The 15,662-nt window shown below is 34.3% G+C and overlaps 1 protein-coding gene across 1 annotated transcript in view; it reads left to right on the forward strand.

The window, feature by feature from the left end:
• Positions 1-15,662, forward strand: part of JMJD6_3 (jumonji domain-containing protein 6) — a gene marked incomplete at both ends in the record, with an annotated part of 120,091 nt that overhangs the window by 18,033 nt on the left and 86,396 nt on the right. Inside the window, one exon of the mRNA XM_051219346.1 lies at positions 15,474-15,652. Coding sequence (XP_051066706.1) covers positions 15,474-15,652 — 179 coding nt within the window. The remainder of the gene's footprint in view (positions 1-15,473; positions 15,653-15,662) is intronic.

Consider the following 15,662-nt stretch of genomic DNA (forward strand, 5'->3'; position numbering starts at 1 on the left):
AGGCCGCTCACCAGCATTCTCCATCCAACCCTGTCCTGGGCAATCCTTTCTAGCTCCGTCCAGTTGTAATTCATCCTTTTCATATGTGTTCTTTGGCCTTCCTCTTTTCCACTTCCCTTCAGGATTCCAAGTTGTGGCTTGCCTCGTGATGCAGTTTGACGATTTGCGTAATGTAGTTCCTATCCATTTCCATAGTCTATTCCTGATTTCTTCTTCAGCTGGAAGCTGATTTGTTCTCTCCCACAGTACGCTGTTGCTGATGGTATCCGGCCAATGGATGTTGAGTATCTTGCTTAGACAGCTATTTATAAATACTTGTGCCTTCTTGATTGTGGTTGTTGTAGTTCTCCAAGTTTCAGCTCCATACAATAAAACTGCATTGACGTTGGTATTGAAGATTCTCACTTTGATATTGGTTGAAAGTTGTTTTGAGTTCCATATGTTCTTCAATTGTAGGAATGCGACCCTTGCATTGCCAATCCTTACCTTTACGTCTGCATCTGAGCCTCCTTGTTCATCGATGATGCTTTCCAGGTATGTGAGGAAGTCTACATCTTCCAGAGTTTCGCCATCAAGAGTGATTGGATTGGTGTTTTCCGCTTTGAATTTGAGGACCTTAGTTTTCCCTTTGTGTATGCTGAGGCCTACTGATGCAGAGACTGCTGCTACGCTGGCTGTCTTTGTCTGCATCTGTTCGTGTGTACGTGATAGGAGAGCTAGGTCATCTGCGAAGTCCAAATCGTCTAATTGATTCTGACATGCCCATTGTATTCCGTGTTTTCCCTCAGATGTCGAGGTTCTCATAATCCAGTCGGCCACGAGAAGAAAGAGAAATGGCAAGTGTAAGCAACCTTTCTGAATCCAGTCCTTACTAGGAGTATATCTGCCAGCTGTCCTCCATGCACGACCTTGCACTGTAGTCCGTCGTATGAGTTCCGGATAATATTGACAATCTTCTCAAGAACTCCGTAGTGTCGAAGAGGTTTCCATAACGTCCTCCTATCCACACTGTCAAATGCCTTTTCATAATCAATGAAGTTGATGTATAATGACGAGTTCCACTCAACTGATTGTTCGACGATGATCCGTAGTGTCGCAATTTGATCTGTGCACGACCGATCCTTACTGATACCAGCTTGTTGATCTCGAAGTTGGGCGTCTACTGCATCTTTCATCCGGTTCAGCAACACTCTATTGAAGACCTTCCCTGGTATTGACAGTAGTGTAATGCCTCTGTAGTTTTCACATTTGCTCACATTTCCTTTCTTTGGAATCTTGACGAGGTGCCCTTCTTTCCCGTCCATCGGCATTCGTTCCTACTCCCAAATCTTTTTGAATAGAAGGTAAAGCATGTTTGTAGTAACTTCGATGTCTGACTCCAGTGCTTCAGCTGGTATGTTGTCGGGTCCAGCTGCTTTCCCGTTCTTGATTTGTCTGACGGCCATTCTGATTTCGCCCGTCGTTGGTGGGTTGACGTCTATGGGAAGGTCTGTGTGTGCTGTTTCGATGTCCGGTGGATTCATTGGATCCGGCCTATTCAGGAGTTCCTCGAAGTATTCTACCCATCTGTTTCGCTGTTGTTGAATTTCAGTTATTGGCTTGCCTTCTTTGTCTCTCTGGTTTACTGTATTTCCCTGATAGTTTCTTCGTTGTATCGTGAAGCTGTTTCATATTCTCTTCTCTAGAAGCTTTTTCTGCCGTCGTTGCTAGTTCTTCCACGTACTTCTACTTGTCGGTTCCAATGCTCCTCTTCACTTGCTTGTTTGCTTCTGTGTATTCAGCTTGTGCTTGAAATTTCTTTGCTTGCGTTTGGTTGTTGTTAATTGCTGTCTTCTTGTTCTTCCTTTCTTTGATCTTGTCCAGAGTTTCTATAGAGATCCATTCCTTATGATGGTGTTTCTTTAGGCCCAGAACCTCTTGATACGTTGAAGTTAATGCTTCTTTGATGCCTTTCCAGTTGTCCTCCATAGTAGTTTAATCTTCCTTCATTAGATCCTGTTAGGCGTGAAACCTGTTGTTGAGAGCTATCTTGAATTCATTGAGTTTGTCAGTATCTCGAAGGAAGCCTGTATTGAGCCTTTGTATTGCTGTTTGTCCAGTTGTCCAGTTCTTTTTTAGCTTCAGTTTTAAATTGGCTACAACTAGGTGGTGATCTGAAGCTATGTCAGCACCTCTCCTGATTCTCACATCTTCTACTGTCCTTCTAATTTTTTTGTTGATGTAAATATGATCTATCTGGTTCTCTGTAGTGTGGTCCAGTGAGATCCATGTAGCCTCGTGTATACGTTTGTGTGGAAATATTGTGCCTCCTATGACCAATTTGTTGAATTCACATAGATTTGCGAATCCTTCTCCATTTTCGTTTCTCTGTCCCAGTCCATGTCGTCCCATAATATCTTCATATCCGGTGTTGTCTATTCCAACTTTGGCATTTAGATCTCCCATTAGAATGGTGAGGTCCTTTCTTGGACATTTCTCTATGATTGACTGCAGCCGCTCGTAGAATTGATCTTTAATGTCGTCGTTGCTATCATTGGTGGGTGCATAACATTGGATAATATTCATTGTGATACCCTCCTTCTTTGTTTTGAATGATGCTTTGATGATTCTGGATCTATGAGATTCCCATCCTACAAGTACATTTCGTGCTACTTTGGACAGCATTAAAGCGACTCCCTGAGTGTGTGGAGCATTCTCCTCTTCGTGATCGGATTACAGCAGCATCTCTCACGTAGCTAGCCTTTTCTGTCCAACTTGGGTCCAGCGGGTTTCGCTGATTCCCAGTACTACTAAGTTGTATCTCCTCGTTTCCGTTGCTATTTGACTGATCTTCCCGGTCTCCCACATTGTTCGGACGTTCCATGTACCTACAAAAAGTTTTGCTCTGGTTGTTAGAAGGGGCATCGGCCTCGTAGCCTCGGAAGGAACTCGGCTTTCATCAGGAAGCGTTATAATTCTTCTAAATGAAGACCTTCTTACTCCCAGGGCAGAGTTAAAATGGTTTGAATTATTTTTTCTGGTAAGCGCTTTTTTAGCGAGTTAGTTTTCTACGGGATGGAAACGCTGACCCGATGCCCAACCCTCCTCCTTTACCCGGACTTGGGACCGGCAGTAACTCTAGAAGTGCTACAGGCGGAGTTATGTTAAACAATCTAGTGTACGAATGATTCAGAAGCGTAGATGCAAAAGATGTAATGATTAGTGAGCTTGAATAAATCAAAGCAATTTGTCACAGGACGTCACAAGGCAACGGAAGAACATCTGAGACTCAAAGCAACTGTCAACGAACACCAAAATCAGAATTTTCAATACAAATGTCATCACAGTTCTACTGTACTGGGCGGAAAATTAGCGAACTACGAAAGCCATCAAGCATTCAGGTGATTTATCTACGAGTTTGAATTCTAACTGAACAGTGTTTGACAATGAAGTTTTTCTGTTTCCGATAGTATGATCGCATTCCAAAACATTTGTGTACGGAGAGCTATTGTTACTTAGTGGGAAATTGTAAATTGGATTTTGATTAGCTTTTAGATTATTGTGATTGGATACGTTAGGATTGATCAGTACTACTCAGGTGTTGGATTCTATAAAATGCAATTTTGTAGTTTATGAAATTTCCGTTCTACTGCCTAGATAAGTAGTCCTGACTACGTGTATATAAAATGATAAACAGAACCAAACAAAATATCTAGACTGAGATTAAATTGCATATCCGAAAACTCCTAGATAATGTGGTCTTATGAACTGCCAAATCAAGAAATGAGATTTAACTTTACAAGACCATATCTTCATCTTTTTAATCATTTTTAAGTTTTCTACCCCTATTTCACAGAATTATGATCGTCTATGATCCTATGGTATTAGGAATGTGTGTTGATTTTGAAATTGGTGATACAGTAACTTTAGTAAAAAAATTATCTGATATTTAAATTTTAAACAACAGTAATCGAGAACTGGGATAAAAAGGAACATTCTACATATTTCTATTTAGATATGAGACTAATTTTAATGTGAAGGGGAAAGAATGAATGATGAAACGAAATTTTCGGACTGATACAAAAATAAAAACATGATATATTCAGTAACTCATACTAAGTAAGAATGCAAACTGTTGTCTCATTACTTGATGTTTTCAATCACACATGTCGAATTAACACCTTCAACTGGAATACATTTCTCTTAGTTGGACTACATTGGTGCATCTGAGAAATTCAAACTCGGAATAAAACAGTGCGAACTAATTGACTGTAATTAATTCAACATATAAATACATTTTCAGTTGAATTATTAAAAGCAAACAACAGTTTTAACCACAGTATTATAAAGGGTGCAATTAAAATGGTGGTAGATCACTTCAATTCTTGTTCCGTATTGTAGTTATTTATTACAAACAATTGCAAGGTGTGACACGGAGAGTTAATTCACTTTAACTACTATGTCTCCGTAACGTAATAAACGTAATGAAAATAATGGTGAAAGAACATTTATTCACTGAATCATTCCAGATAGACAATAGAAAAGCTTAAATACCGGTGGCTTATATTCATTCAATTTGTTGTCCTTAAATTATCTGCAGGCTAAATTATAACAATGCTTTATTACAATATGACAGATATGAATTGTTTCAGTAAAGGGCAATTGATGTATTAAATAAAACAAGATATCAACGACCTCTTATAGAACACCATTTTGTATTGTTCACTTATCAAGTCAACGTATAACATTGTTTTTTTCAGTCACCTGGTTACCAAAGTGTTAGGCTTTTTCATTTACCTTAAGGACAACTTTGCATGTACTACAGTGTATTACAGTTTCATCTCAGATTCACTTCATACTTTCAACTCACTATCGCCCAAAATACTAAAGACTTGTCATCATCATTATGTTTTTGGTCAGTATAAGAGTATATAGGAATAATTGTTGCTATTGGAGTGTTCAAGTTTTCTGTTGTTCAAAAATTCATTCATATGACAAATATGTGGATTGTCATCAGGTTTCGTTTGTTATTAGGGATTAGAATAAATAGGTGTAACTACCCAAAATCCAGTGACTGCATTCTGATTGGCTGAAACGACTACATATTTTGCAACTATTTAAATGAATTCAGCTTTACTTGAAATTAATTTAGCTACTGACCGAAATTAGTTAAATCATCCGAAAATATTTTAAACAAAGTTGAACCCAAAATTTCATCATCATCATCATCACCTTCGTTTTACTTACATTTCCACATTCATACATAATGATAGTCTATCAAAGAATTCCAACAGATTTGATCATTATACTGATTCATACTGTTTGTAAGTTGATGAATGATTGTTTAGGTTTAAACTAATATATTGCATTCAGTAGTTCATGGATCATCTGAACAATCGTCAAAATTGTGTGAAAATAATTCATCGTAAGTCTGTTGAAAGAATAATAATGGTTTATGATCATAGTAGTGATGGTAATAAATATTTATATGATTCTCTCTAAGTGTCCTTTGTTGATTAGAGGCTTATTAATAAACAGGAGAGATTGGTTACCGAATGATCGTTAATACCATGTATGTTTAGTTCCTAGTGGTGACCTAAATCTATGGTTTACTTAGCTGCTAGCAAGCCCCGAATAACAACACAACCAGCGTTTCCTACCGACTATCTTCAACCACCTAATAACCTTCTGTGTGATATAGATGCATAAATAACACAAAATGTGGTATAATTGTTTGTACTGAGCAGTTACATGACATTTATTTCACTTGTGGTATACAGTATAGACATCGTTTATTAACTATTTATGTCTAGAATTCACAATCACTAAGCCAATTGAACTAATATGACAAAAACGATAGAGGAAGCGGTCAACCATAATCACAGTCAAATTAAACTATGCTACAAACAAGTAGTAGAGCAATATCTTCAATCTTCTGTATCAATACTACATCCCAAACACGTTTGTTCTACCATTCGATATAAGTGAACTAAATTGCAAATGATTACTGTGCAAACTAACCACAAACATATTCTCAGTCTATTTAAATCAGTAACTGAGCCTAAAGACAGGCAACTAATTGATAATAAATCAAATGAGGAAAGGATCACCTCTAGAAGCTAACACATAGAAAGCCCATAGAAAAGATGAAAGTAATCATAACTACTAAACACATCTCGACTTAATTAGTTTAAATGACGGTTCTAAACTAATTAAGAGTATTGGCCTGGAGACATTTCAGTTGAATGATATAACTTTCTACATAACGTTCGATGAAAGACAGTGCTGAAGATAAAGTTTCTCGAAATAGTCTATCCATAGTTTTACTGACTGTCGATTTTAATACTTTCAATATTTTTGGTAAGTGCGAAAACTGTTCAGTAATATACAAAAAGCAATTTAAAATATTCAGACTGTCTAAAGTAAAGGTGGAACTTAATTGATCTTTAGTCAGCCATTAATGCTAATGCGTTATCTTGATATAAGCATGTTTGCTGACGTTTCTGTTTGTTTGGAATATCACATCAATTGCGTATAAGAATGGTAGTTGAAAGTAAGCTGAGCACACTTCTAAAAACTTTCGGGCTAATTATTGGCATTATTTTCACTTTCGTTTATGGTTGAACTGAATGAACAAACCCTAAACCTTAATGATCTGTTGTTGATTGTGTAGTAAATACAGTCAGTGACTTCGTATTGAAATCATATTCAAAGCTCTTTACTCTTAGTTTCGATTTACGAACTTTGCAAGATGGAGAAACTTGTAGAAGTACTAAACTGTGCAGAGATATTCATTAAATTACGATTTTAAGATGGCCAGGTCATATCCAAATAGTACACATTCCGATATATTTAGCTAATGTATCGAAAAAAATTTGTTGTACTAAGTATACACCTTGTTATCACATCTTCAGACTCAAATAACTGATTTTTATTAACATAATAATGTTTTTCTTCGCAAGTCGGTTTCATGCATTAAACTAAAGTTATTGAAACAGACATAACAAAATTCACTTATCTACATATTCTAAATTACTGGTGTGTATAAGACCGCAATACACAATATTTTTGACTAGGAACTGTGTTAATGGTCACTACATTAATGGAACGTGTGTATGTAATACATGTTGGATTGGGAAAACCTGTGAAGAGCGAGGTAAGTCAGTCATTTATGGTTTAACTAGTCAATATTGCTCATAACAAGACAATTTTCTGTTCGGTTTTATAAATATTTGGTTACATCCTATCATTTCCTTATCAAGATGATGCTAAAGACTCTTATCTCAAACTCATAAGATTTTCTGTGGTGTATTCTACTGATAATTGTCTACATAAGTAGTATGTAAGCCAATCAGAAGTGCAAATGTCTGTCGAAAGAAGCTTGTGGAGATAGCACTGAATAAAACAGAATGGGGAAGCGTGAAGGCATTGAGAGATGGATGAATCATGAATGATGTAAGGACAAGTGATGTAGGATTTGGAAATGAAGTGTTCAATGAATGGTTTTCACATTTCATGGAAAAGCTCTGTAATTTTGCATTGAACAATAAATTGGTCTTCCACACCTGAGTTCTTCATTAACTAAATTACTTGTATAAGAAATAAACATTACACTGAATGGATAATAAGTCACACTTCTTGATAAGCTTATAGTCAAATTTACTTCGCATCTTGTTATAAGAAATCTTGGAAAATCGTCAGTTGGTTAACTTAAACAAAATTTATTCATGAATTGATTCATCTATTTGTAAAAACGCTCGATCATTTGTATTGTGCATTGGTTACAGTTGAAGAAATATTGTCCATTCCATGATTCATAACTCATTTCTCATTTACATATGTATTGTGAAATATTAACTTTGTAGAGATTATATGCTTACCATTTTAGTACATAGAATTCCAAAATTCACTCAGACAGTATTCACGTTCGAAACCAAGTTTTCTAACTGGATCAATGGAAGTCTGATTGGTATTCTTTCTCTGAGTGATGAAAACTCCTCCTTAGCATCGTGTGAAAGTGTTCAATTTAACATTGTAGCTGGTTCAAACTACTTACCAGTAGCTATCGATGAAACAACTGGTATTTTGAAAGTAATTGAAAGTGATTATGAAACAATGAAGAATAATCACACCATCACTTTCCAAGTGACAGTTAGGAATGCAAATACTTCACTAAATATATCTGATGATGCAACGGTCAACATTTTAATTGATGAAAATAATTCTGACGAGGAAACAGGAAGTGAAATCACTGCAGTCAAGAGGGTATGATCTCTGTTTATTGTAGTATTTTTTAAAATGAAAATGCAGTTTTTGTCATTGATTTCACATTTGGTAAGCTGCCACTGAAAGAGTTTCATGATTTGTTTCAGTTGACACTGTAGTAGCCTGTTTCTTTGAAACAAGCATAGCAATATGATCAATGGTTCTTCAAATCTTATCTCATAGTTCTGAGCCTTGATGTTCAAACAACAACAACAACAACAACAGCAGCAGCAGCAGAATATCAACACGATTAGTGGTATGCTACCACTGGTGACAACCTACAAATCAAATGAACGTCAAACTCTCATAAAATGCTACGAATAATCATTTTTGTCAAAAGTGTTTTTCCAAGTATGAAAACAATTTAAAATAATGGTATTAGTAAGAGTTGTAAGTAGGTATAATCGTCTTTGAATTCGTGTGCATTTCACAGTCACTTATCCTACAAAACAATGTGGTGTTTCAGATTGCAACCTTCATTCATTAATGAACTCGATTTAATAATTCCGATGTTAATGAAATAAAATAGTGTTTTCATCAGGACATTGTGATACGATTCAGCAAATGTGCACAGTAAGATATAGAACCATGATGTGTACTAGCCAAAATAATTGATTTGAGGTTTTCAGATGAGTAATGTCAATTTTTCTTCTTTATAGGGCGTCATAGTTCCACCGAATACTATCAATGTCACATTTTCCAGAGTATACATCCAGGACAATCCAAATTATTGTCTCTTCGATGCATGGTTTATTGATTCGGTAATTGTCCTTCCACCTGGAAATAATAGTTTGATCATGAAGTTTTCTGGTCCGTCTCTAAATAATGTCTATTACGGATATATACAATATTTGTTTGCTTACTACAACGGTTCAAATATAGCAAATAATTATCCTGTGAAGTTTAGTAACCTCACATACTTGAACAATAATTGCTCGGTAAGGATATGAATGTAGTTTGATTAATTTTACTGTTTACAGAGTTTTCTGTTAGAGATTGTAAATGTATGTGTAACAAGGAATGTACAGATAAATATACATATGACACCTCTTGATTCCTGTCACTAGAGGTTGTTCGTTGTGATGTGTTAAATAATTTCTGGAAGTTTCTAGGTTGTGGATATCCATTGATACTGCACTTCAGAAAATAATGAAGCATATCTAGTAGGTTTCAATAGCACATGGTTATGTACATAAACGTTTCTCATGGAAACATAGTAAACAGACCAGTTTGATTCATGTTTACTAATAGTAAAATACACTTCGTCTAACAAGCATTAAATGTGTATAAAAATGAGAAATCTCTAGATAATTCGAATTACATTATGTAGACACAATCAGGTTTTCTGAATTCACTGTGTGTATAGGTATAACCCTTAGTTAACAGTCTCTCATGAAGCTGATATATCGTCTAATGCTTTTCTCCTAGCCTTCAATATATCTTACATTGTAATTAAAAATATTGTACTAGGTAAAAGTTACTATGGAAAGTACACCGATATGTGCAACGACTTATTCCATATTTCACTGAAGCTTGAGAGTAAATATCAAAGTTCTGTTTCATATAAAAAATATTCAAAATGCCAGCTGATGCTGATTATGTACTCGAAAGAATAAAAGTTTTTAAATAGTTAAAATCAACTATTAAATACTCACTGTGAGATTATGAAGATTCATAACAATGGATATTTAATTTGTATAAAATTTAATTCAGTTTCGCTTAAAAAACCTTCCTGATTTACGTCTCATCCAATAATCTCCATATCTTAACAACCTATCGAAAACCTGAATACAAAAACCCATTATGAGTATGAATTTGAAAAGTGAGTGTAAATAGAACAGAATAATTGACAAGATTAGAAGAAAGAAAACACTGTAATATAAGACTATAGTCATCACTGAGTAAAAGTTCTAGTGAGACGAAGAAGGGGGAAATACAAGAACTAAAACAGAAAGGATCAGATAAGATGTAGAAACATCTTTGTGAGGTTCATATTTTAAGGAGCAGTAATAGATAAAATTTCTGATTTTCTATATTTGCTTTGTTTTATTCCATAAATTAGATTTTGGTTATAGATGAGTTGATATACCAAATAATTGTAGTCAATCTACAAACTTGAGGAAATATATGATAAAAGATGTCGCATCAAATGACTCAACATCGCTTAAAATCGGTTCTGTGAATGGGTCTAAACTGGTTTGAAGTTGCAGTAGTATATCTTCGTAAGTTGATATTAACTCATATCTTCGGTGCCAAATTATAGATATAAAAATGGATAATTTCCTGAGAATTCTAGCCCTTAATCCACTTTTGTTAATTGTTTTCCGTAGTCTTCGGAGTTCACAATGACAAGTCAGATAAGTGTTTCATCCGCTCCTGCCAATGATTCAAATGACTTCAGTATTAGGATGCGATTCCAAGTTGGTCTTTTCCCTCAAATGTCGATTCCACCAATAGGTACCAATTTAACAGTCAGAATGGAGGCATTGTTGACTCCAAAGATTACCGTAGATATTCCCATGAGAGTTTCCTCGAACTGTCCGATTCAGTATGATTCAGTTAACTTTACCAAGTGCCCACCGCAAGTGGAAGTAGGTGGGGTTTATGAGTATTCTGTAGACTACTTTATAAGCAGACCCATTGGCGATTATGTGGTGAGTGATAAGTATTATACTTGATCAATTTACATTCTTATGAAAAAATTGTTAAATAATAAGACTTCTGACTTAATTGTTGCATGCTATAACTGGGTCATACCGTAAGAAAGAGAAATATAACAGAACCTTCTCGCTTCGGTCTTTTGATTTCACTTGGTGAGTACGATCCATATTAGGTGTTATTGGTTAAAGTGTTGTCAAACTCCGAATACCTGTGGCACCTTCAATATTATTGTTTTTTGAGGATCAAAAGGATGTTCATTGTTTGGAGGCAAGGCATGTAACAAATTTATTTACCGATCACCCAGAATTGCTTTTATCCACTTAACTATATCAAAACCTCTCTCTTACAAAATTGGCCATTGTTGACAGTCAGTATCCTACCTAATTTTACCACTAATTCGTTATCAGAATAATCCAGATTTTAACTGACAGTAAAAAAACTGTTCACGAAAATCAGCAATCAAGACTGTTTGTTTCCTCCTCTCAGATTTCGCTAATACGATAAATTTCATTTGGTGATCAATAACACATATGATTCAATCTTCAGTACAGATTATACATATATTTAGTTCGCTCTTTCGAATAATAATTATTATTGGTTAGTTTTCGTACAAAAATCTGTAATCTAACGGTGATGATAAATTCAGTAGAACTAGACGAGGCTATTAAAACATACCGGGTCCTGATGAACACTTCAAAATTACAAACTAAATAGAAAAGGTGTCAGGTTTTGATGACAATTACTCCAGAGAATATCAGCTAGAGGAGTAGAGATGTTGTAAAATAGTAAAATCCTGATAGTCAGATGTCTGTGAAAATCTGATCTTATTCAGTTACTCTGCTTAAGAATAGGTTATAAGCATCACCTCTATCTTTACCACACTCAACAAATACACTGAATGTCGTTCAGTGTTTTTCATTAATTTACGATAAATTCTGATATGATATTGAAATACATTTATAAACCTTTAAATCATTGGAAGAAATATAAGAATAATCAACCACTCTTTTGAAAAAAACAAGATCTGTTTTAAAGAAGGACGGGTGAATAAAATAAAACTCTATTAAGGTTTATCTTACATCATCGTACCGCCATAAATCAAAATCGTAGACTATATAACATTTAAAAACTTGAAGTACGTTGAATAATCGACCAAATAGAACGAAATGAAGTTGCTAGACTTATTATCCTGGTGATTATATTCTCATTTTTATAGGGACAATTTTAGGTATTGACAGTGTGTTGTTATAGCTGACATGCTATCACTATTTCTCTTTAATATCAATGGTCATATCAACCATAATTTTCTTAAGTATTTGACCTGATGAATATTATCCAATTTCATAATACGAATTCTGTTAAATATACCAGATCAGTGTTTCACAGACTATTAATTGTTTGAACAAATAAAGTGTGGCAAATTTTTAACAAACCAATACAATACGAAACAGGTAATTATTCAATATGATAACGAGAGAACGTCTACAACATCTGAGATCATCCATGTTCAGACAAAATTAATCGAGTACATTTAAATATGCATCATAGTGTTGTAAGACATTGAGTAGATAATATCTGTATATAAACACTTTACTTTTGTATGTTCACGCAATGCAAAACTGAACGTATTTATTTCCTTAAATACACGTACAGAAAAGTACTTACTGTTGTTTCCTAATAAATTGTTTGATAGTTCACATTCACGACTGATGAGTTTAGTGCTTCGATTGGACATATATCTTTGACACTACCTACAACATTCTCTACATACCCAGAAGGTTACAAAATAGATACGCAACAATTCGTTGGTGGTAACTTCGCACTGACTACCATTGGCTACGTTAGCGTTTCAAATCTACAAAATCCAGGTAAGTTCACCGTACAATGATTTCTAACGTTAAACACTCTGTTTTTGTATAAACCATGTATATTGTTAACTGTATCATATATTAACAGTTATGTTCAGTCTAACTGTGTTTTATAACACTAAGTACCTGATGTTTCACGACTAACCACGATACTCAAAACGTGGTACTCATGAATGTTGTATTTTCGAAAGATTACACCTCTTCCTGTATGTATGTTTATGAAATTAAGTATGCACTTGTCAAAACAGTAACAAGTGCCTTTCCATTTTATGATACTTATTTACACAAGTACCGAATTTTCATATTGCATATGATATGATTTTAGGCACTTATTCTGCTACTTTCATTTTGGTGTTATGCATAAAATATATTTTCCATTAATAATCATTTGGGGATCACCTGAACCTTTTGATAATTATTTCTCTGTTAATATTCCTTCGATGAATCACTTTTCTTACCGGTCAGTATGATGACCTCGTCAAACTGGTGTTACTAATCAATTCTTAACAACCACATATAGTTGGTGACAACATTTATGCATAGACAGATCCGTGAATAAAACATTTTCAACTGTTGATGATGAATTTGAATAAGCTCAGTGTTTATTCTGTCTTGCCCAGTCATAAATTGAAAAGTGTTTGGCAGTTTTACTTCGAAAAGCTATTAAATATGACACTTGTAGTGTAATGGTATGACAATTTCTACGTACCAAAGGTATTTATTACTGAACTGAAATGACAAGAGCTATTGTGATTAATCGAATATGCATAAAGATGGAGTGATTAAGAGGAATGAAGATGATGGTAGGGGCTAAATACATTGTTATTCAAGATGGATAAAAATATTTGTTTCCAGAAGTCGTATTCCGAAAAATCATTGATTTTAAGATATATTTTACTGTTAATCATCTCGTGAACAATACACGGTTTATAATTGTAAATAAACCAATGGATAAACGTATTGTTACTTTAGTCCCTGTGTTTGCTGAATGCGAGATCAGATTATTGACACAGATCTCTAAGTGGAGACAATACTAATGGGAAGAAGAATAGGATTTGAATAAGAAAAAGAGAGTTCAGTGAAGAAAATATTTTTTTCGTCGAAATCATTAATTTAAACTGCACTTCCGTATATATAGTTATATGGAAAATGTATGTCTATAGGAGGATGGAAAAAATTGCATCACCAAAATAGATTCGAGGATAAATAACAAATGAGGTTACGTACTAATCAAGGGGTAAGGAAGAAAATGATTTATGGGTCAGTTAATAGTCTAATTGGCATATATTTTCCATATAACTATATATACGGAAGTGCAGTTTAAATAAATGATTTCGTCGAAAAAAATATTTTCTTCACTGAATTCTCTTTTTCTTATTTAATGACACTATGGGTTATTTTATTCATCAGAATAGGATTTGTTTTACGAAAAGTTAAATGCCTGCATATAAAAATATGGACCACAAAAATGAGCATGTGTGGAAGTCACTTCAAATATAAGCTCCTGTATGATACGGATTTCACAGGCCTCTCAATGAAATCGAGACCTGATAATTGAGTTTCATACCTACATTATATATCAGTTTACAAATGAAGGGCGATTGCTACTGACCAAATGATATCTGCTAGCAGATTGTTATACATTTCATTATCAGATAAATTTACTTTTGTGTGATTGCATTTAAATTCTGAATAATCCTGCTACTTGTAACACTACTTTATTTTGTAAAAGATTTGTTAACAGATTTGTCCTACAACTTCTAAACTTCTATTAGGAGAGTTTCTAAAATGTGTTGTCATCATCCTGCTTAAAAATACACGATAGTACTTCTTCGCTGTTTATCATGGAATCACTATAGATTTATTCAAACTGCGAGAATCCTGATATCTGATTTCGCTAGTTTACAGCCATCTTCTATTGTCATAGTGAAGTTTAATAGGAAAAAATAGTATGATTTGACCGTGTTGTGATCAATAGTCGAATTTAACCACTATCAAATAGTTACTAACTTGTTTAGACCACGAAGATACTTTTTATTTCGTTGTTTTTTTTTAACTTTGTACATTTTACTTATCATTAAACTGTTTACTGGCATCAAATATCTCTTGTCCAACTTATTTCCTGAATAAAAATTAATTAATATATTCATAGTATGCTTTGTTGAGGTTTCCGTGAATTGCACTAGTATACGTCGTTCAAGGTTATGATTTCATAAACTATTCATTTTTAAAAGCTGCTTTCTGATTAGTTTAGAACTGACCGGAAATTCGATTCAGTTTTTTAAGGTCTTTTATGAAGATTTTGGTTCACATTTAATGCGGTTAAACTCAGTCAGACTGGAAGATTATAATTTTAATTTACCAAGCTTACTACCACCACTCACCACTAGAGCTCTAACAACTATAAGGCATATAATTACGCTTAATTGGCTATCTTCTAGCTTCCATCAAGCTGAAGTTTTCATAAAGTTATCACTGTCGTGTTAAAAAAAACAAAAAATCTAAACTATTATTTTTCATTATATTTCATTGCCGAACTTTGGAGATTCACTCTGATAAGTCTCGTCGACAGGCATTCTTTCACAAAATGGTCTTGTTTTCATATTTCTTTGGATATTCCTTTTCCGAGGTATTGGGACGAGCAAGTCTTATTTTATATTCATACGTACATATTCAAATTTAATTTAAAATATATTTTAGGTGTTTATGACACTACTTTGCCAATGATGAATCGATCAGTTCGTCTAACAGTTTTTATCCAGATATATAAACCAAGTTTGGTATCCGTTAAGTTTGAAGCGAAAATCTCACCATTAGGTAAGAATTCTACAGTGAATTTTTGTGAGAGCCAACCCATAGCATTTGCAGGTCCTAATTTGGTAAGTTGTC

Source organism: Schistosoma haematobium, chromosome 4 (assembly GCF_000699445.3).
Source record: "Schistosoma haematobium chromosome 4, whole genome shotgun sequence".
Taxonomy (NCBI): Eukaryota; Metazoa; Platyhelminthes; class Trematoda; order Strigeidida; family Schistosomatidae; genus Schistosoma; species Schistosoma haematobium.